The sequence below is a fragment of the Trachurus trachurus genome, assembly GCF_905171665.1.
Source record: "Trachurus trachurus genome assembly, chromosome: 7".
NCBI lineage: Eukaryota > Metazoa > Chordata > Actinopteri > Carangiformes > Carangidae > Trachurus > Trachurus trachurus.
In genome coordinates this window covers 519,930-543,417 of record NC_139901.1, presented here as the reverse complement: position 1 = coordinate 543,417, position 23,488 = coordinate 519,930, and the positions used below count along the sequence as shown (strand labels likewise).

The window sequence follows — 23,488 nt, the reverse complement described above, 5'->3', positions numbered from 1 at the left end:
TGGAGGGGGGGAAATACTTTCAGGCCTCAAAATTATTTTTTCCCTCTGAAATTGGCTGCATCTGCCACAGGATGCTACTTCACTTATGGAAGAAGGACGAAACTGAGCATTTACAAAGTCAATCAGATGATTCATAACTTGTTCCCGATACCCCCGGTCTGCCCTACACCAACTCAGTTCCTCTTGATTGGCATTGACAAGAAAATCAATGTGTCGGACAAACAATGTGCATTTCCACAAGTCTGGTTCATGTTTAGGAACGATTTCACCTAAAGGTTCCACGTTTATCCGTAGGGTCAACAGCACATGTTTCAACACTGTCATATCAAGTGCCATATCACTTGGAGAAAAGAAATCCTGTCTCCTAGACATGAAATTACTTTGGTGAGAAAAGTGAAAATCAACACCAGGACATCAACAAAGGATCTTGTGAAAAACTGTGCAAGAATCAAAGTAAAGTACAAATCTTATTTCCTGGAGAAATGTCCTGTGGTCTGATGTAACTGAGCTGTCGGCCATAATGACAGAGGATGGATCATTTCAGGTAACAAGCGCCCCCCTATGGTCTCTTGGTAAAATTTATAAAATTTAGGATATTACATTTTCACAACCTTTTTCCTATTCCTATTTTCCTAACTGTCTACAACTCACCACAAAATTGTATTGATGTGTTGTTCTCAACATTAAAGCATTGTATTTGTCAATATCCCTTTTTTATTTAAAAGAAAAAAGAAGATGAACAAGCAGCGACACGACAAGTGGACAATCTGGAGTCAGTTTCTGAACCAAAAAGACACAACAAGCAAAAACTGTGACATCATTCATTCCACCAAGCTGCTCTACTGTCGTTCTGCCTTTTTAATCACCATCGCAATTGCACTTGTTGCCACCTCAAAGTATTAGTTTCTACGAATCAACTGAGCAATCAGCCGACCACTCCTCTACACAGTCTTGTTTCCTCAGCATGTTGCAGAGTCTGTAACTCGTTGCACTGTGCAATCAAGCCGACTGATCACCAATCATTGTATTATGATATATTAGCCTTTTCACTGCAGTAACAACTGGCATGTTAAACAGCGTTCATTTCTGCATTGTTTTGTTGGATTTTGTTGTTACCACCAAAAAAGAAGATAATAAATAATAACATTGGACAGTTTGTGTGGTGTGGCACAAATGATCAGGGCAAGCAGTGTTAGGTTTTATCAGACATGTAGTTGCCTCCATTGAGATTCAGTGTCTGGTGCCATCCAGCCAGTGTTCATATGTAAATGTAATTTGATGGGAAATAACCAGTATGAGGGCAGTGAATAGACTGTGACCAGCTGACATTTTTAACTCATGTTTGCCTCAATACTACTGAAGCAGTAGACCCTATTGGTTTATGGTTTCTTTGTGGAGCTGGGTGGTCCATGAGTTTTAATCTAATATTGAAGTGGTCCATGGTGAAAAGGTTTTGAGAAACACTGAACTGAAATGATGATCAGACTGGGGAGGTAGCAGGTGAACAATGGTTGATTAAAACTTATTCTAAATGCTCAACCATCAGACTATTAATTATTTTTTGTTTCTCTGGGTTACAAGCAAAACAGTTCACACTTGCAGACGCCCTGTAGGCAACATCTACTCAGTTTCTCATTTATTCTCCTGCCCAACAGACAGAGCTCAAGATCCTCAACAACAGGAAAGGTTCACGCCATCACCTCCCTGTAGGCTGGAAATGTCCACAACTGACCCGCTGACTGATCATTTTTTCATTCATTTTTACAGTGTTGATGGTTTCAACATATTACCCAGTACTTTTTATTATCTGGCTTAATGAAGCTAATGTTGTTCAAAGGATAGTTCACCCAAAATTGAAATTTCACTCATTATCTCCTCCCCCTCATATGGACTAAGGGCTGGGAGAAGTTTCAGAGTCCTCCGTGGCTTCTCTGAGTTACAGGGGGTCTCGGCGTAGCAGTGCATGTCCATATAACGGTTGCAAATGGATACCAACTGTCTTCGTAACAACAAGACACACCAAAAAACATCCAAATACCTCCATGCTGCTCGTACGTAATGTCCGTCTTGTATTGAAGCTTGTATTGTAACTATTTCACATTTCGGGGCTTCAATACAAGATGGACATTACATACTTCCTTCTTTTTGTCTTTTTGTGACGAGACGACAGTTGGTATCCATTTGCAACCGTCATATGGACATGCACTGCTACGCACTGCTGCGACCCCCTGTAACTCAGAGAAGCCACGGAGGACTCTGAAACTTCTCCCAGCCCTTAGTCCACATGAGGGGGAGTAGATAATGAGTGAAATTTAAATTTTGAGTGAACTATCCCTTTCAGCCTGGGTCTGGCTACGAGCTTGTTCATGTGAAAGAGCCTTAGTTGTTATAATAAAGAATAAAGTAAAAACTAAAAGATGACAATATTTAGTCACTTTTACAATGACACTCCATATTTTGCTCATATTCCGTCATCTCTCCAGCAATGTTTCTTTCCTGATTGGATGATGTGGAAGGACACAGAAGCCATGAGGAAGGAGATGGCTGAAGAGAACAGTGACCTTCATCATCCTCACATGAAGAAGTCTCAGACCAGCAGCTGTCATAAAGCCTCAGCTCATCATGGTCCTCCATGGAACGTGGTCTGGGGTCACCAACCCTGCACACACGATAGTCCTGAATGTTCTCCTCTGTGGTTCCTCAGGGTGGTAGAAGCTTCTGACTGCTATCCCTCCACTTAACTTAGACTTTGACACTGAAGCTTTAGTGATCCTCCTCCCTTGTAAGCTGCTCTGGATGTGAAATGAGTATGAATACATCAACCGGATGTAAAGTCTATAAGTCCACATGTGAAAACACCACCTAGGTCAGCAAGTACACAGCACTCGTCAGCAAATTTTCATAAATTTGTTTAATCTATTTTGTACAAAGTTGGATCATCCTGACTGACAGCAGACCTGCTGTAGCAGTGGTTAGTCAAAGCTCAGCTTAATCATCAATAAATTAACTTGACTGCAACGTATCCATGGCAAATAGAAACACAGCAAAGTTCACTTTTATTGGTAAACAGGTCAACAGGACTAACCGCCGAATCTTTAGTCGTTTCGTCTAGCACATGTGATGAAAGCGAAGAGTATGGTTCACACTGACGTACGTTACATTCGGTCTCTGCGAGGACATTCGTGGCAGAAATAAAAACATGACGCCTGGATCTTTCCCTCTTTGTACATTGTGAATGTGACGAGCTGTGGAGATGAGGCGGCAAGCACAGGGAATGAGGAGGAGCCAGATGCACCCAGGAGCTCTCACACACAGTTTACAGTGTGTTGTCAGGAAGAGAACACACCCAGGAGAAGGCTGAGGCCAGATTCCTGAAAACAACTCCATCCGTCAGGAAGCCGTTTGTTTCCCACAAAAAGTTATGTGACATAAGAATAAATGATCATGATTAGGACTTGAACAAAACCCATCCATTTCATTTATTTAACAGTCGTACTTACTGATTTTCTGAAAGAAATGCAAAATTAAAGTAAGAAAATCAGACATCCAATAAAAGTTATTTACACATGTTAGCACTGTGAGTTTCTATGAGACTTCTGGAGATCATAGCAGGTTACATGCAAATTTGCTTTAAAACACAGCTGCATTTAACAACTAAGATAACATACAATCAACATAACAGACACCAACCTATATAATAGATACTAACTTGCAACCTTATGAACTTCCACTGGGGTAAAAATATAAAATGTAGGCCTACTCTGTATAACTCAGAGTAATAGAGGCTCTTATGTTCTCATACGTACCCATGGATGGTATGACAGCAAATATAAGATAGGGCTTCTTAATATGTTTGGTAAATACATACACTGAACCTTTAATAGGGAACATAAAAGTAGACCACCAGTTCACAAACTGATGGAAGATTGGACAAAAGTTCAATTACATTAAAAACAAATCAGCAACAAAGTTGGATTACAAAGTTTTGGCAAAAAAAGAAGAAAACAGACAGATGTACATTTGTAATGAAGCCAGTGAAGATATCAAGGATGTCAGAACTGTGAAGTGATGGACAGAAGAGCTGTGTCAAATCAGACTTTATATATATATACCCAATATGAGCCTGCGCCTCTTTTTTTTTTTTTTTTTGTGGCTGTTTGCACTGCATAACAGAAACATGTCAAATATCAGGATCAGGGGCATTTCAAATGGCAAGTCTTATTAAAATGACATTCAGTCTCTAGTCTACTTTTGTAACAAAATCATCATAAAATAGCATTATGCTAATACTTCATCTTTGATACTTATCACTGATATTAAACATTTCCAAACCAAAGGTACTTAGACTTGCTTTGAGTTAGAACCACTTCTGGTTGACCGGTCGTCACATTTCAGTAAAACCACATTTTGAGAGATTTTCAAAATCCTGACATCGTGACATCCCATGACTGGACGTAACGCCGCCCAGATGTGCCCAAAGCTGGGTCACAATTCACATGGAGAGCGACATGTTCAACGCCAATTCAGGGAGCATTTCTCAAAGCATAATTTCCACGCTCACACGTTGTAGACAACAAGAATTTAGAGGACGTCATCAGTGACTGCAGGAACAAGATTTTGCAGGATTGTCCAATACTGTCAGAGTTTAACAGAGAGTACAGCCCCCTGTGAGTTAAGGTGGGATGAGACATTTGTATTATGATTGTGCAGCATCAAACTCTACAGCTACTGCCACTGTGAGGCTGTGATGGCAACAGGAACCAGCATCATCAGCTAGTTTCAGACCGTTCTGCACTCCTTCTACCCACTACAGAGGTTTTCCTGATGAGGTGAGTGCAGTAACCACTAGGTATTGTATGACTGCATGAAATGAGAGCTTTAATCAGTAATACTGTCAACACAAACAGGGACCCACCAAACCTCATTTCTACTGTTGATCCTCCTTATTCCACAGACGCCAAAGAGTAATGAAAATAAATTCCCACTTTGGTTAATCGGCATTTCACAGTGGCACAGAATGGATGTCATTGTCCAAGATCTATGCGCTAAATTGTCGAGGATCAACATGCGATATACTTTTACTATTATGTTGGTCCTCTGTTCCGTTTCACATCCATAAGAAAAAGACACACACAGTTCAGTTTGCAACTGAAGCCACACCTTGTGATGACGACACCTTTTAATTTCTCCCCTGGGCCCTGGAGCTGCTGGATGAGGCAGTTTTATCACCTGTGGACTCGACTGCATCCTCACCCACCAGACCACATTACACACCCACAGAGACGACTGCTGAGGACTTAGAGTGGGAGTTCCACTCTAACTGCTTTCACTCTACTAAAACAGGACAGGTACAAATCCCAGCTCAAACTGCAGGCATCCTACTTATCTGCACATCTTAGATGACTTGACACACACTGGGTAGAAATGTCACTTGTAGTTGATTTGTTATTGAGAGTCATTTCAAATTGGGAAAAAAATCACAACTGAGCGTGAATGAGATGGTGAGTGAGCAGAGGTCCGACGGTACAGGCTGACAATGACTCTGGCACTGATTTACAAATCCAAAAAACACCAGTGAATGACTCTGTAACACACAGAACACTCTCATTGGGTTGATCTAGTCTGTGATGTACACCAAAAAAACTGGGAGAAGAGATGAACCGGTTTGACAATAAGGTACAACTCCCACTGGGAGTAACTCATCAGCGTTAAGCATGTTTCCTGTATTGAAAATAACTCCACTGTTTTGAAGAGTATTAGAGTTAACAAATGTCTCAATGAGCTAACACACCAGAAACAAGAAATTAGTTTGAGTCAATGCACGTATGAGATCAGCGTTCTCCTCCTTCAAGAAAATGAACAGCTTAGGATTCAAAAATAATGCCAACCTGTATGTATCGCCTACTTTGCTAACATAGTTCCCAATCACTTTGCATGCTACGCTTAGGGCGCCAAGTAGATATCCTATGAACTTAGCTCTGTCAAGGAATCGGTGGGGTCGCTGAAAAGTCCTCAGTTCCTCTCAGACACATACTTCAGGCACCTCAAATGACACAACCACGTCTCACTCTGTGGGGGAGGCACAGCAGTGTTTCTCCCGTATGCTACCACCTTGGACAGAGAGTCTAAGATACTGAATCTTTGCTACCTCCTGGTGGGCTACCGCTACCTGTGACCAAATTACAGAGCAGTTTGCGTCGCCCAGCCTGGTAGTCCTCCTCGTCCACGTTGACCAACAGTTTTATTGCCTCGTGGCCCACAGCCTGTTTTAGGGAATCCGTGATAAAGACCCCTTTAAGGGCCTCTAGCAACGATCCGTTGATGTAGTCCCTCCAGAAGGCATCCAGGTAGGTGAGCTCTGAGAACTTGATGTCACAGATGATGGAGCCTAAGTCTCGGGATTTGAGGATAGTGTTGGCCTGGTTGAAGCGCTCGAACTGCCGCTCCACCGCCTCCTGTTTGTTGGAGAACACGTTGCCCTGAAGCGCAGACTCGTGTTGGCAGTACTCAGCACGGACCCGGAGGCGGATATCTGAGAGGAGAGGAGAGCACAACAAGGGTCAAACATGACCTCAGGACTTCAACACCCTAAAATACCTCAAGACTTGAGTCTTGAGATCAACTTGTTTCTATTGACTTAGGCTGGTCACACATACACACCAGACAACCTTCAGATCTTAAAGCTACAGTTGCTAAGTAGCTGTGACTTGGTTGGGAATTTCAAGACAATACACCGTCAGGTCACTTTATGAACCCCCCCCCCCCCCCCCACACACACACACACACACACACAAAGTAGCCATACGTTTCCATAGCAACCGGAGACTCCGAAACGATCTTACGTCTCTCTCACCATGAAACACACTCTTGTTGTGTGTTGTGTGTGTGTGTGTGGAGGGAGGGAGGGGGTTGACAGGTGAAAAGAGGGAGCTGAAGGTGTATCATCTTGAAATTTCCAACCAAGTCGCGGACTGTACTTTCACTTTCGTCATCTTACTACGACGCTTTCCCGATCCTCGTAGTCCCTTTAATAATTGGTCGTATATAGATGCTTTGAATGTTCTGTTTATATAATTAGTAATGCAATTATATTTTGACTATATTGGATTTTACACATTCATAGTGTTTATTTCTCTGACAATAATCGTACCAAGAAAATCTATAATCGTCACATCCATATTTCTGTCAGAAGAAGCCCATAAATATCAAACATGTTAATTAATGACTCCACATCAGGGAGCCTCCAACTTGACCGGGTGCAGTAACTTCAGGTCTATTTAGACAAATAATTGCCAAGACAAGCCACATTTGGGCTAATCTAGTGTGTAGCTTTACATGTGAACAACAATAGTCACACTCTGGACAGTGCCTGCCACTAGAGAGGGGGGGGGGGGGGGGGGTTGCAATGGATAATACAAATGACACAGACTCTCAGATATCCTTTAAGATTCATAATGTTCCCACAGTGACTGAAGTTACTTTAAGTGACTTAAAGCTAGCTCTTATGTTAGCTAGTGCTGCAGGCTGGTGGGGCTGTAGGTGGCTGGATCACATCCTGGCACCCACAGATGATGTCAGAGGGAAAAAGAAAATGAAACACTTATTGGACAAGACAAACTGATTTGTGGATTCATCCAGCACATGCTTCACTCTCACACAGTTCTTTAGTGTCTCAATTAATAACTGAGAAATCAGACAAAAGATAAAGTTTTCAAATTTGTTCAGATGTGCCTATTGACAGTTTGAGTTGTGTGTGCACTCTGCAGAGAAATCTGATTTCTCGAGGAGAAACTGGGCTGTGAAAGAAGCTCCTTGCCCCAATAACTGAAACTGAAATTCTCAAAGAGTGCAACCTCACCAAGAAAACACTTCAGGTATGAGTCTCACATAAGCCGTTTTCCCACTAAAATTAGCGGGTCGACGCGGGTTTTTTAAACGCGGGTCGACCCGCTAACAATCGGCATTTGGCTCCTTTCCCATTGACCAAAATGAGCCGAGTCTGACCCCCCGCTGAGGGATCAGACAGAGCATAAACCAATCGCCCCGCTCTCATCCGCGGTGCAAGAGACACACAGTCATGCCACAGCCGCCCGCCGCGGAGTGTCCGTCCGCCGAGGCAGACTCTCTGTCTGGCTGACCTGGAGCACCAGGACCGCGGAGGACAGAGAGTCTGCTGCGGCCGGATGACGGACGTCCGCGGGCGGCACAACACGCCAGTTAAACAGACGGTCGCTTCTTTTCTTTTTTTCTATCGTCTTTGGTCAGTGTTCTCTGATGTTTTGATCCCAGTCTCGGATGAGAGCAGAGCGGAGCAGAGCTTTGTTTTGGTACGTGATATGAGACGCGACCGGCGCGATGACGTAGCGTCACGTAACGTTCAGTGTCATCACGTAAATTAGCGGGTTGACGCGGGTCTGGCGTTCCCACTGCAAGCCGTTCGGAGCCGAGCCGATTAAAGGCGATTTTAACCCGCGTCGCTTGCTGAGTCGTTTGACCGTCGACACGGCTCGGTGCGCCTTTCCCACTGCCACCAAAAGCCGATTGTTAGCGGGTTTAAACGGGTTTTTTGGCCAGTGGGAAAGGGGTATTACTTAACAGTTTGTGCATGTGATCTCAGGTCGTTCCTTCTCAACCCAGGAAAACAGAAGTTTTGTTATCCTACTCTAAGAGACCAGACAAAAACAGCTTCTTTTTACCGCAGGTTTGTTTCTCTCGGCAGTCAGCCGACGAGTGACTTCTCTTCCGTTTGCGGTTGGGAACCGGAGGAGCTGGCTTCGTTCGGGGCGGGCCGACGTGAGGTCCAGACGGGGAACAGCAGATGACTGGCTGAGGACCTAAAAGAAACAGAAACAGAAACATCAGATAAGACATTAACCAAACTTCTGTATCAAGGTGATACAGAAATAAGCCCACACAGACAATCACCAACCTGTTCTTCTGTGGGGGGCCGTGTCCTTGCTCTGTGCTGTTCCTCTTGGTGAAATGTAGCGCACTGATGTCTCTTCCAAGTACTTGTCAACAGGGTCTGGGCACACTGAAACACAACAGCTCATCAGTTCATCAGATAAATGTCTGTGGACGCATCTCACAGAATGCAGGGACAATCACAAAACTGACAGTTTTTGTGCTCTGCCAGGGTTGATATGAGTAACCACTTCCATCAAATACACATGTTTACTACATTCAGTCAAACTAACTCAACTTCCTACCTTGAAAAAGTCTGTGATGAAAAATGACAAATGTATTTTTGTATAAGTACAGTTTACTTAATTATTTACAGTATTTGTGTTCTTGTTTTTTATTATTATTATTATTATTATTATTATGTAAAAAAACAACAAGAAGAGCAAGGACAAACTCATAGAACAACCACAACCTGTCCCCTCCCCTCTGTTTTGATGACTGTTGGACTTTAAAAACCAACTGAAAGTCCTGATCTCTGGACAAGTCACTTCCTGTTTACTATGGGTATACTCTGAGTGTCTGTACTTTACAACCAAACACTGCCATCTGAAAATGTGGTTGACAAGTAAAGAGCTCATCGGGAACCTAATGTAGCCAGCTGGTCTCCTTAAGGAGCATACCATGGTAGTGTTGTTCATATGCTGCCAAACAATCTTAAAACTCCAACCAACAGTAGTGAGACTTTTCATCCAGGTGTGGACATGAAGAAGACACTGCATTACTCACCGGCCTGTCGTTTCCTGAGTGTGACATAAGGCAAAAGGTCGTGGCGGGTGATAATCCTCAGAAGCTGGAGAACGTGTCGGAAGTTGGTCTCATCACAGCGACCCTGGCGCTCCAGGGCCAACAGGAAATCCCTCCCACTCCTGATGCCGCCACGCTCGTACTCGTCGATCACATCGACAAACAGGAACGACAGTACCCTGACATCCCGATGTGTCAGCTGGGCGCCGACTATGTCAAACATGCGGTGGAGTGAGTACAGCCCGTGGGAGTTGTCCACCGCCTCCTCGGGCCACGGTTCGAACCCCCCATCTCTTCTTGCTAAGCTGGAGTTAGTACAGGAGGCAGAAAGGTTCCTGCTGGCCACCTGGCCGCTGGCCGCCGACACGCCGGAGCAGCCCGGCCGGCCGCTCAGCGCCCGCTGCTCCAGAGGACCGGCAGACGCGCTGCTCTGACTGCTGTGCAGCTGATTAGCCTGAATGTGAGGCCGCGCCTGCTGAGCAGAGGAGTTCTGTGCAAGCTGGGGAGGAATAACAGCATTGGGGAGCTGAGGTTGCTGTGATGTCATCTCAGGACCCGGTGGTGATGAGGGATGCTCGAATCCCTGCAACTCCTGCTGTCTCTGCTCCAACCAATGAGCTAAGTACGGAAAGAGGGGGGGGTCATTAATGTCCAATCAGTTCAGACTGAGTTTATCATCAGTGGCCATCACAGCGTATTACAGTGAAGACAGACTGCTCTCTGATAATAAGTACGTAAACCTCCATGACATGTAACATTGACAGAAACAAACCACAGCTCAATTTAACACAGCAAAGGGCACACATGTGGTGAAGCAGGCAAGTGTATGGGCCAGCACACATCACATACTGTGTGAGAATGTGTCACCCAGCAGACTATTCACACAACTTTTGGAGGCAAGGCAAGGCAATTTTATTTGTATAGCCCGTTTTTACAAACAGTTTGTCTCAAAGGGCATCTGCAAACATGTAGGTTTGTGTAAATCCATGGAGAATATTTCTGGGTGTATCAAAATCAAATAATTGAATAGAACAGTTTCATGGAAATGTGAGATTTTTGCATATTACAGAACAATGACAGTAACAGTTTTGTTTCAAATTCACTACAGTGTCGAACATTTAACTTGCAGTAAATCTCCAGTGGGAATCAGTCTTGTGACTTCTGGCCTCAGGTAAGTGAATAGTTGACGAGTGACCAGCATGATATTAACACACTTAAATCAAATCAAAGTGACACAAACAGATGCGTTACCATCTGTTTGGAAAAGCCTCGAAAACACAGCCAACTATCACAAGACCACAAAATAGAAGAGTGAACGTTCTGACTGGACAAATGATGCCACAGTTTGTTTGCAACCAGAAGAACACAGCTTCTTCTTCCACAAGGTGCTTTTGTACGTACAGTAGAAATGACAAGCCGTTAATTGATGAGGGTTTGAATACAAATGGAAAGAATCATAACAGTTAGGCTATAGAATTTAGCTGAAAGGGTTAAACACCAATAATTCAATATTAGTGTCAATATGTGTCAATATAAATAATGTAAAAAAAACACACAATGTATTTGGAATGGGACTCTAGCTAGGAGCCAAGAAAATTTAACCCATTAATACGTGTCCATGTCAATTGTTATCTATGACAAGAAATGAGAGGTGTTGTGTGTATTGTAATCAAGTAGGTTTACTTTGATTTGTGTCTGGAGAAGCTGAATATGATACAATTAACATCCATGTGGTTGGGGCAGTTCCAGTGTCCTGATACTGTACGAGCACTTGAACTGTCATGAACCTAATTGATTGATCGGGAAATTAAATTATTAAAATCAAAGACAGAAATGCTGGAAATCAGATTTACACCCAATTGAGGGATACACATGTCATTGTTGGAGAAGAGCACTGAGAATTCTAAATTGCATTGAAATGCTCAGTTCTCTTCATTGATGTATATTCTATTGTTGATTACGTTAACATCGTAAGAAACATTGCTATGTACACAGGAAATCACTGTTACATATACTATTATTACCATGGGGACGTCTAAACAGTAACACTAACGTTAGCTATGGCTACATTGGCAAACTATAGCAGACATAAACATTCATACACACAAGAGACGAATTGTCGAACTCTTTTAAAAGTCAAGTGGCTGACGAAAGACAGTTTTTTACAATAGAACATGTAAACAACACACACCCTGTAACATCCAGCTGTTTGACAAGCGATGGGGCGAGCTAGCAACTAGCTAGGTGTCTGACGGTTGATAGCTAGCATGCTAACGTTAGTTATCTGTATTCAAAACAGATGCAAGGAGATGTAGATGCGTGGTCGCTACACAACAAGAGAAAAAACTTGACTGTGGCCCGTGTTGTGTTAGACGTGACTAAGTTAAATAGCCAAAAGAAATCACTACAGTCACGCAAATCTACGTACAATAACATGCCTGTGATCTGCGTCTTGGTTTGTTGTGACTGCTCGTCGTTAGCTTCAGTCCAAGCTAACGTGGCCCAGACTAACCTGCACACTACCACGTAGAGCGGACAGCCACAACAACACACACAATGTTATCTCGTGCCAACTTTACATTACCTTCTGTCTCTTGGATATTCCTGACGAGCCCGTCACTAACAAAGTTCGGTAGGCCGCTAACAGCTGAGTTCCCTTCCAACGGTCTAGATGCAACCGGACAGAAGACACGGGCACGGTGGACCGCTTCAGTCCAACACAACGTTCAGCGCGTGCCTCAGCGCGTGCCTCCGGTGTACGGGTGTGGGGCACGGCTGTGTTTCAGCTCAGAAACAAACACAGTGTGTTCAGTGGTTGTAGTCCACACTCAGTCACCATGGGAAAAGTAAGCAGACAATTCTCGTTCTTCAGCTAAAATGAAAGAACTTCCGGGTGGCAGTCACGGCTGTACCCTAATACATCCATGGCTGTACCGGGCTCACTTCCGGGTTAAATGGCTCTGGTTCTTCTTCTTTGTTTTATGGCAAATGACGACTTTGTGAAAGGTATCACCACTGCTGACCCCTGCTGTCACCACTGCTGACCCCTGCTATCTGACTGATCTGTCCTTATTTTCTATGTCTACATTTATCTTGGGCCAGACCAGATACCGGTATCACTTGAGTGGGCAAAACCTTACCTATACTAAATTGTTTTAGGGTCAATATAAGTAAATTAAAATATGACAGCCTTCTCATAGGAGCAGCTTTTTATATATATTTTTTTTCCGCATTTTGTTGTTTTCCCATATAGGCAGATTGTCATTACATTTCCAAAAAGAACACAGACGGCCAATAACACATTAAAAGTCATTGAACACTCTTTTTGGACATCATTATAGTTTTTTCATGGTCCTAAATCCTAAATCCTATAAAGCTGCCAGTCAGCAAGGTCTATCATATCAAAACTTAATCTAGGGGTGTATAGGAATAAAAAAAATCACAACTAGAATTTGCCCTCCCAGGTGATACCTGGGAGATATGTGAAATTTTGGGTCTTGGCCCAAGGACTAATTCAGGATTCAAGGTGTTTATTGTCATTTGCACAGAAACATGTTTTCCTGACAATGGAATTAAAGAGCACCAGTAATATAATAATAACAATAGAATATATAAAAACCTAAAGATAAACACATATGGAGGTCACAGCTGTAAACAGTAGGCTAGAGAATGTATTACTGTGCAAAATGCATGTGATAATAATAAATAATGTGCAAATAGTGCAAAATGAAGGTGCTGTTACATGGGGTAGTGATAGACTCCCATCAACTGTTTAGGAGTCTGATCCTCCGTCCTGGGTGTGAACAGTTTGTGCTGGGGGTGGGTGGGGGGGTTCAGGATGGAAGCAGCTCTCCTGCAGACTCTGTGATGGTAAACACTCTGCATCTTCTCAGCAGTCTTCACTACTGTTTGCAGTGCAGCCGTACCACACTGTGATACAGCTGTATATTGTATATGCTTATATTTATCTTCATCATTATCTATTTCACATTCTCTATTTTTGATTGACTGTCACATAATGTAACTCCCCCTTGGCCTTCAATAATGTTTTATGATTATGATTCTGCTTTAACTGACTGTGTTTGTAAATAGAGATGTTATCATATCAGTGTGTTTTATCTCAGTATCCTTCACTCCTATGTGCTGCTGCAACACTGTACAAAAGGTATATAAATGTGTGAATATTTCAGTGTAGTGGGGTTTGATTGCAAAAATATGAAGTATGCAAAGTCCAAATTAGTAGTGCTTAATTCCAATCAGGTTACCTGGTGAGTATAAATTGCTCACAGGTATGACATTGAACATGAATAGTTGTTTTGGTCTCTATATGTCTGAGACAAACTGACAGTTAGTCCAGGTTGCACCCCGCCTGTTGCCCAACGTCAGCAGGGATTGGTTCCAGTTCCTCCCACCCCTATTCCCCACAGACGCACACACATACACGCAGACGTGCACAAATCAAATGTCAAAATCGGTGCTGTTTTACAGCTATGGCTCTGGAGCTCATGAAGATGTGTCAACATGCATAGAGATCTTTAGGACTTACTGTATTTTATATACGTCTGTAAGTCTTCATTATTGAACACACTAGAGTCAAGGCACTGTGTGTTCTCAGCAATCAGTCGTATTGTGAATCAAGTGTTTAGTACTGCAGACATAAACGCTGAGGTGTAATAAGTACAGTTGCTGAAACGGAGGGAGGTTTAAATAAGCTGAGCTCTGAGCTTAATGTACAGCTGCTGCACACTGGCAGGTGCCACCTATCTGTCCATAACATTAGATTTATCACCGTGGTCCCTCTCTCACCCTCCCCACCAGTAGAGGTCTACTATTTCCAGTCAAGGACACACGTTTAAAATAGCCCTATGTGTGTATCTATTGTCATGTAGACAGCTGACGCCACCCTGGTCATATAGTACATAAAGAAGATGATTTGGAGTTACAAAAACGTAACTTTTAATTTCCTTCATTCTGACAAGAGTTGCTGTTCTTCAAAATGACCCATTTTGAGGAGCATATGTGTTCGTGATGAAATAGATACAAGTGACCTGACAAGCATTCTCTGTGTGCCATCCCAATTGTTGACAGGGCTTTCCAAACCATTCCTCATGTTGAGTGACTATGAAAACGATATAGGCTGATACCAGTTTCTGCCTGTGTGTTAGACTTTGATTCAGGTAAGACAAAGTCCCTGTTAACTCTGTTTGTGTAACACAGTGACTGCCTAAACCATTTAAAAGTTAAATAAGGCCACAGTCACACAAGTGGACATTGTTCTGCAGGATTGGACTTTTTTGCTAAAAAACAAACCACGACTGCTCAAATGATGAATTTGGTATCAAGCGCACAAGGCACGTGAAGATGGACGTAGTCTCTGTGACATCACCCACGTGTTTCTGAACTGTTTGAAGCCCAGAGTGGGCTCTGCTGTTGCCATCTTGGCAGTACTTGACCCCACCCCCTCACTCAAAGAGGCGGGGCATGCGTGGAGCTGAGACATGGTGCACGCTGGTTTGTGACATGCACACACTCAATCAACCTGTCACACAAAGTGGCCACGCCTTCAATTATGCAAAAACCTTTAAGCATTCGTCCTTGCCCCAGAATTTTCAGATTGCTTGGCGTGGGACGATCTGCATCCCCAGGATCCTTCCAGGATAGTGATCTCTCCTGTCCCTCCTGTCACTGCATCGACTAGTGAAAGGGAAAGGCCAGCTGCTTAGATCAGACAAGCTGCCTCTGTAACATCTCTGAGCCTCTGGCTCACAAGGCCCTTGTCCCAAATCCCAGGTGTCTGCATACCTATCGGTCTTTCAACTGTCTTGACTGCCTGTTGAGGTTTCCATTTCTTCCCACAACACATGTTCTTATATGTGTGAGAGACTTTGTGGTTATCCAAAGTGTCTTCACTGCTCTGGTGTTGAATTGCTCCACTTAAGATGTTATTAGTTACGCTTTGAGTCATGGTGAAATCATGCGTCATACTTTATTTATTTGATAGGAACATTGGTGGGTGCAAACTTATCACCCTTTTCTACTTTTCAAAACTAACATTTGCTAACAGAGCTTCTGTCAGTGGTGGAGAATGGTACAATGTGCTATTTTACAGTTAGTTGTGTGTGTCCTCCTCAGTCTTAGAGAAAGCCACACTTGGCTAGCAGTGTTAATCGCCCTTTTAGCAGGTGTTCCTGCATACCTGCTAATTTAGGTGTTAGTGCAAGCTTTGCACCTAGGCACAGCATGTTTACTCTCTGGACAGTGGAGGAGATGTAACAAAGTTACATTCTGGCCTTATTGTAACCAAATATATTAATACCATTTCCGAAGGAAAAGCCTGAGAATCAAAGACTTTTTAAATCATGTGCTGTTTTTGATGTTCCAGTATTGATGGGGAGCTCCTGTTGTTTCCTATTTATAGATCTGTCTGTCTCTCTCCCTCTCTTTATCTCTCTGTCTCTGTCACTCCTCCCTAAATCACCCTTGGATTTTGGGTGGGTGAGTCAAGAGCTTTTTTAGTGCCACGCTCACCCAACAATAAAGAGTGAAGCAGTTGCTCCCTGCGCTTGCATTGTATTTGAGTGTGGCGGTGCGTTCACTGGTGTGACAGAGGCAGGGACAGAGCAGCAGCGATGGATGATGTATATAAGGCAGCGGTAAGTACAGAGTATGATGTGCTTATCTCATTTCTCTACCTGCTGAGAATCAGTAAGTCCTGCCATAGATCAGATCCTTGTACGTTGAGCATTGGCTACAAGACAAAAACATACAACAAACACACTCTGTTGCATGGAATGATATTGGAGGTCTGTCATGCATGTATTTGAAGTTTAGAGGCCACCTGGTAATATTAACTCTATACATTATGTAAAAAAGACTGTTTATTTAGGACAATGGGGTCATGTCCTTGAAGACAGAAGTTTTAACAACTTGAGCAGTTAAACTCTGTAAAAACACATAAATGGTGTTTTTTTTTCATACAAAGCTAGACAAATTATAATCAAATTGATTTTAAGAAAAAAGAACTATTGTGATACAACAGAGTTTTCTTTATATAGATACATGCATACATCTAAACTGATATATATGATATGATAATAAGTCTCTGTGAGTGAGGTCGACCTGTGTGACACTGAAACAATAGGTGAGATAAGAAGAGAGCTCTGAGTGACAGGCTGCTGTGGTGAGCTCATATTTCTGAGAACAAAGAACAACTGGACAGTTGAGGGGGACAGAGAGGGAACAGCTGATGGCTATTAAAACAAATGGGTGACACTAGACACCCACCCCTGGAAGTGTAACATTGCAGTCCAGTTACACTGAGAGCAGAGAGACACAGACACGAGGTGATCAGTGCACTTACTAAGCTGAGCACTGGCTGTAGAGAGGTAAAAGAAGCGAATGTGAAACACTGTGACATGAACAATGTCGATGTTCATCTGATCTGATCTCCTTTCAGGTTGAAAACTTGACCGAGGAACAGAAAAATGGTGAGGAAACTGTAACACTGTTATCACTGCTAAGGGTCTGTACCAACAAGTAGCTACATCTGCTGTTCCAATACTAACAGTAAAACATTCAGGAGGGGTTTGATTTGGATTGAAAGGCCTCTTATAGTTTGTCATTTGCACAGACAATGAGAAACACAAAATTATAAACTGTTCTTCAAACATGGGTACGAGACAGTACACTGAATGGATAAATGATGATTGACAGTGAGTTGTCCTCGTTCAAAGATCACTGAGAGATCTTTCACATATATCCATGAAGTGTCTGAGCTTTCCTCTGTTCTGCTGATCTATAGCTCCACTGGAACATTTCCAACAAAACCCTGTTCCAGGAACCTTTTCAGGAACTTCAGCAGAGGGGACCAGAAACTAAATAGGTTGTGGGACCATAAAAGGTCTCCACTAAGCAACACTGAGTGTCACTGGGACTAATATTAGGAGGAGGAGCAGATGTTTCTTATCATACTCATCAATGTTTAAATAATCTACTCTGGAAAGACTGAATGTTTTGGGTGAGAGCTAATGATATAGAGTGGCAGTAATATAAACTCAAACATTTGCATTTTCTTCTGCTGCTGTTTGTGGTGAATGATACTTATATAAATATGAGTCAAATTTAACACTAATAACTGGCCACATGGTGGCACAATTGCAACTATTTTTGAATATGAAGCACTTTTCCAGTGGCCTGCTGACTGGGAGGTTTCACTGTTGCAACTTTTGACATAGTTTATGCACCAATCGTTTAAAAACTCAATAACTCATCAATTAGTTAATAGTTAAATAAACCTCAGACTGTCATGTCAACTGCCTACGACATGTAAAATCTAACTGGTGTTCACACTGGAATTATGGGAGCTGTGTTGAACAAATGTCAGTTCTCCATGCCATATTGGAAACTTGGTGGAAGTAGCTTTTAGAAGCTGGGACCAAAATGGTCAGAAACAATAGGCTACTGAGGTGCATTTGACCATTAACATTACCAATCAATCATGGTCTAAATGCCACAACCAGAGTGCCTCAGCACACGTCCAGATCTATCAGAGCAGGTGATGATTTTCCAGTCTTCAACTGTCCACAGTTGTTGGGATGTTGATCAGATTTCTTGGTGGAACCAGATGTGATCTATTGTTGGACATGTTGTTGTCTCAGTTGACAACTCTTGTAAAGTGTGGTTATCTGAGTGACTTCAGTCTTTCTGTCAGCTCCAACCCCTCTGCCTGTTCTCCTCTGACCTCCACGGAGCTGCTGCTCATTGGATGGTTTAGTTGTTGGCTCCACTCTAACTCTAAAAACTCTAGAGACTGTTGTGTATGAGAATCGAGGAGATCAGCAGTTTGACAAACATTCAAACCACCAACAGTCACATCACGATCAAGACACTGAGATGTTTCCTCAATTCTGAAGTTTGATGCAAACATTCACCTAAAGTCCTGACCTGGATCTACTGGTGTGTGATTGGCTTTACTACCTTGATTATCTAAGATCATATGCTAATGAACATTATGTTCATCCTCTCCCTTTAACTTCTTTACTAACATCTACATAATATTGTAATGTATTTTGTATTTTATAATGTTGACGACGTGTGCTGCTGCCCTCTTGGCCAGGTCACCCTTGAAAATGAGATCTCGATCTCAACGGGTCTTTTACCTGGTTAAATAAAGGCTAAATAAAATAAAATCTATCCATGTATTTACAGCAGTTGCCGAACAAGCAATTCCTCTTCACACAAATGCACAGCTGTTTGTAGTTATGAATGCTTTAAATCTGCTGTGTCACCTACAGAGTTCAAGGCTGCGTTCGACATCTTCATTCAGGATGCAGAGGACGGCTGCATCAGCACCAAAGAGTTGGGGAAGGTGATGAGGATGCTGGGACAGAATCCCACACCTGAAGAGCTGCAGGAGATGATTGATGAGGTGGATGAGGATGGTATGTCAGCATCTCTGTGACACATCACTGCACAGCAGACACAGCGAGCATGTTCATTAAATAGAATGATTTTAACATAACTAAAGAAACTTGAGTGTAAATTAAATTAAAGCTGGATTTTAAAGGTCCCATATTTTACACTTTCAATACTGTATATCTTGAAATGTTGGTCCTCTTCTTGGGTTTTAAAAACCTGGAGCATGACTCTCATTTGACATCACAAAATTACAGAAGTCTGCTTTAAAAATCCAAAAGACATGGATATATCACGTTATACAACATGGGACCTTTAAGAGATTTAATAATGTCAACATGATATGGAGATATTGAGTCTTTATAATATCATGGTGCATTCACAGGCAGTGGCACGGTAGATTTTGATGAGTTCTTGGTTATGATGGTCCGCTGCATGAAGGAGGAGAGCAAAGGAAAATCAGAGGAGGAGCTGGCTGAACTCTTCCGCATGTTTGACAAGTAGGTTTCTCTTTGTATTTACTCGGTAAATGCCACTAATGCAATAGAAACTAGTGCTGATTAAGTAGTAAGTAGTTTGATAGAGAATCTCTTGAAACTTACTGTAGGTCAAAGAGAACCACTTGGCGACCTTGAATTTCACTAGAATAGACTTTGTTTCCATGTTAGAAAGAGACAATGTGGTGTCGATTTTGGTTTGTCTGATATTTCTAAGCCTGGTTCCTTTGTCTTGTGTTGAGGAATGGAGATGGCTACATAGACTTAGAGGAGCTGAAGACCATGCTGGAGAACACTGGAGAACAAATCACAGAAGACGACATTGAAGAGCTGATGAAGGATGGAGACAAAAACAACGACGGCAAAATCGATTACGACGGTACGACAGGCAGCACATTAGGAACGCAACGGAAAACAAAATGCACCAACTCAACGAAGTTCATATTGCAATTGCAAGTTTGCAGAAAATATAAGATCCTGCAAACTAAAGTGAATTTCGGTGTTGAAAATGACGATAAACTTCCTTTTGTCCTAACTAAACAAAAAATACCAAACCAATTTGCATCAACTTGGGGAAGGATGGAGGATGGGAGGAGAGAAGGAAATGACTCCACTTAGATGAAGATCTGTCATTTCAATGAATCCAAATCACCTCTTTATCTTTACCAACTGAGGTTGAAAGAAGCCTGGGTGTCATGGTGCTTGTATATTTCTCCTGGGTTCTTGCACCTTTGCACAATTCATTCAGGCCTTACCAGAGTCAGTGCATTGCCCATCTGTGACTCCCTTTACAGATGTCCCAGAATGCAGCAGCAGCAGCAGCAGCAGCAGCAGCAGCACATCTGGTCTTGCATCAGGCTAAAAAGAGCTCTGCTGCTCATTGACTTCCAGTGTGTTACACATTAATTCAAATACATCTATTCATCTGAGGGAGACGCATAGAGTTTCAAAAACATAGCCATGGTCAGAGACCTCGTGTCACTCAAGATTCAGAGGAACTTATTCATACCTTTAAAACCTCCACAGTTGATTATTGCAATGGTCTCCTCACTTCACAGAGTTCACCAGACCCAGAGAACTACATCCTATTTAGATGCTGCTGCTGAGGTTCCATCTAAAATCAAGACAATCGTTTGATTACAGTCAGATAGAGATTTCCATTCAAATTCAAATGGACTAGGCCCTAAATGAATTTATGAATTTTCAGTGATAGGAGCACAATAAGGTCTCTAAGATTTTGTGGAGCTGGTCAGTTGGTGGTGCCTATAGGGTTAAAACTAAACAAGGTTAAATGGTGTTCAGCCTGCTGCTGGAACCAGGTCCCAATGGATCTCAATGGATGTCAAATATACCTAAACTGCTTTAAAAGGAAGCTAAACACACCTTTATTGCCCACTGCTTTCATTTAATCATTTAATCTCAGACTTCATTTTAGACATCCATCTAATAATCAGTGCTTCATCTCTATTTTCAGGCTTTTTATATTTTCTGTTAGGCACATTGAATGACCTCTGAGCATGAGTATGTGCTATACAAATACATTTGAACTTATGTAGGCCTACCACTGTGGAGACTCACCTCTTCAACACCTATGCAGCCATGTATGCCAGGACATCTTCACTCCACATTACTGTTTACATACTGACTTTGTGGTTTCTCTCTGACAGAGTTCCTGGAGTTCATGAAGGGTGTTGAATAAATGATTCAGCTGGAGGCTCCTCTCTGCAACAGCTCTCCTGGCTTTTGACAACATAATCCGAGGCTGTTCCTGAAGGCATCGTGCTCAGCTCCTGTCTGCTTTTAATACAAACAACCAACACACCGTCCTCAGCAGACGCCTGTCCCATCACTTATTCTCACACAACACCGTCAAAGCAAAGGTCTGCCTAGCACCAACCACGAAGATATAAAGGCTGTTTACAATAAAAAAGTTTTTCTTAATTGTTCATTTCGTCTGTCATTTGTCTGATATAATGTGCTCCTTTTTTACACCTTAAGATTTGAGATTTCAAAAACCAGATGTCTTTCTAAGTCAATACAGCACAGACATTTGTAAAGGACTGAACTGTGTACTCATGCTCATTCCATTGGGTGTTGACCTTTAGAACATGATGGCAGGTCCAGCCATTTAAATATACCATTTACATTTCCACTTTTTTGTGATGTAATTTGATGGTCCATTTTGGGACGACCCAATAGTTGTAATAAAAGGGCTTAAAAAGATAAATGGTATCTGTCCTCCATAGTCAGTCAGAAGACAGAAGGGTTTCAGTGTGTGGTAGAAGGAGCCTTTCAAACAGGTCTGTGGTGACTGTGGAGCTTTGTTGATAATGGAATTTAGTGCTGTCTCTCACAGTAATGACTATTTTGAGTGCGTACGAATGTGGAACAATGGATAACACTCACCTTCAGTGGTTGCCATCTTGGTTTTTGTAGCAGGAGGGCGGGGACACTAACAGAATCAGCTTCTCCATGCAGGGTCATGAGGGCCGAAGCCGGTAAACCCTGAACAGAGCCGACATATTGAGGAAAAATAACCTCATACACGCACATTCACGGGCGTTCAAAGGCGCTTTGAACTGTGGGAGGAAGCTGGAACATTAAAGTTGTAAATATTCTGTTAAATCACCATGTAAACTGGGTTTTTCTAGCTATCACGATTTAAAGGGATAGTAGCATTTTTTAAAAGTGCTTGTATGATCTACAAATAGCACCTAAGTACTATAATTGCAGTAGGAGATTCTCTGCACTCCTCCCGTTAGCAACACCAGCCCATAGCCCTGCCCAGAGATTTACAACAGTGTTGTGAACAGACCCACAGAAACAGCCTATTTTCGTGGCCTAAAAGAGGTTTTACCTGAAAAAGCTCCAAATAAAAACTGCGTTTTCCCTGCACTTTGAAGGGCTGGAAAAAATTATATTATAGCAAACAATGGAACTGTGTATTTTTTTTTCCAGGTAAAACCTCTTTTGGGCCACGAAAATAGGCCGTTTCTTTGGGTCTGTTCACAACACTATGTTGTAAATCTCTGGGCAGGGCTATGGGCTGGCGTTGCTAACGGGAGGAGTGCAGAGAGTCTTCTACTGCAATTAAAGTACTTAGGGGCTATTTGTAGATCATACAACCCCACTTTTAAAAAATGCTACTATCCCTTTAAGCTCATTTTTGTCAAAAATGAATGTGATTATTAATGGGAGGGTCAAAAGTGCATTATATGAGAATGGTCTTTATTATTTTACAGATTATATCCACTTGATACACATTACATGTGTGCAGTACAGGTAGTATAACTAAGGAGTGAGTAAATGAACCCGGGGCCTGCAGAGCAGAACAGTTGATGCTGACAGACATCGAGGCACTGAGAAAAAGTGTTTGAAATTCACAAATGAACTTTAAACATGTAAATCACATCAACTGATGACAACATAAATACAAATGATACAAAATCCAAACATACTTGTGAACACAGTATGCTACATGTAAAAGGTCTGAGTGAACCCAGTTAACTCAATCTCACAGAGCAAACAGACACTGTACTGTATGTGCACAATGGACATTCTGATAGTGAAGTCATAATGTTGCAGGATGAAGGCACCACTTTAGAAATATTAAAATGCAAACACACAAACATACATGTGCATGTGTTTGTGTGTACATTTTTTGTAAAAAGGCAAATTCATCTTGTAACAGTATGACTTGACTTTTCGACTGATTGCCTTCAAATATTTTGTCTTTGCTCCCCCTTCCTTCTTGCTGTTCAGTTGTCCTCGTTCTGCCTCAGAATTAAAAGCCCCTTAAACATAACAGTAATCAATAGTGCTTCAAATTACAAAAGAGTGAGCACAGAATTATGACAAGAGCATCTTAT

General features: G+C 42.3%; 3 protein-coding genes across 3 annotated transcripts in view; 2 read left to right on the top strand and 1 right to left on the bottom strand.

The window, feature by feature from the left end:
* efhd2 (EF-hand domain family, member D2) overlaps positions 1-7,902 on the top strand; it is a 54,427-nt gene extending 46,525 nt beyond the window's left edge. Inside the window, exon 5 of the transcript XR_014595522.1 lies at positions 7,893-7,902. The gene's annotated coding sequence lies outside the window, so the exon portion shown is untranslated. The remainder of the gene's footprint in view (positions 1-7,892) is intronic.
* Positions 3,085-12,586, bottom strand: dedd (death effector domain containing). The gene is made up of 5 exons (XM_083976034.1): positions 12,293-12,586; positions 9,691-10,326; positions 8,930-9,034; positions 8,697-8,834; positions 3,085-6,532 (listed from the first exon to the last, which is right to left on the bottom strand). Exons 2-5 carry the CDS (start codon positions 10,253-10,255, stop codon positions 6,126-6,128), a joined length of 1,215 nt encoding a protein of 404 aa, XP_083832160.1. The 5' UTR covers positions 10,256-10,326; positions 12,293-12,586; the 3' UTR covers positions 3,085-6,125.
* A 3,605-nt stretch (positions 12,587-16,191) lies between these two features.
* Positions 16,192-21,533, top strand: LOC310989257 (troponin C, slow skeletal and cardiac muscles-like). Its single transcript, XM_083976255.1, has 6 exons — positions 16,192-16,361; positions 17,165-17,195; positions 19,002-19,148; positions 19,508-19,622; positions 19,862-19,998; positions 21,287-21,533. The coding sequence occupies exons 1-6, from the start codon at positions 16,338-16,340 to the stop codon at positions 21,316-21,318; spliced, it is 486 nt and encodes a 161-aa protein (XP_083832381.1). The 5' UTR covers positions 16,192-16,337; the 3' UTR covers positions 21,319-21,533.
* Positions 21,534-23,488: the final 1,955 nt, after the last annotated feature.

Coding starts and splice junctions, on each gene's coding strand:
- dedd (XM_083976034.1), bottom strand. CDS start 10,255: ATGACATCACAGCAACCTCAGCTCCCCAATGCTGTTATTCCTCCCCAG. Junction 9,035..9,690: donor ACTCAGGAAACGACAGGCCG/GTGAGTAATGCA, acceptor GTTGTGTTTCAG/TGTGCCCAGACCCTGTTGAC. Junction 8,835..8,929: donor GGCCCCCCACAGAAGAACAG/GTTGGTGATTGT, acceptor TGTTTCTTTTAG/GTCCTCAGCCAGTCATCTGC.
- LOC310989257 (XM_083976255.1), top strand. CDS start 16,338: ATGGATGATGTATATAAGGCAGCG. Junction 19,149..19,507: donor TGATGAGGTGGATGAGGATG/GTATGTCAGCAT, acceptor GTGCATTCACAG/GCAGTGGCACGGTAGATTTT. Junction 19,999..21,286: donor CGGCAAAATCGATTACGACG/GTACGACAGGCA, acceptor TCTCTCTGACAG/AGTTCCTGGAGTTCATGAAG.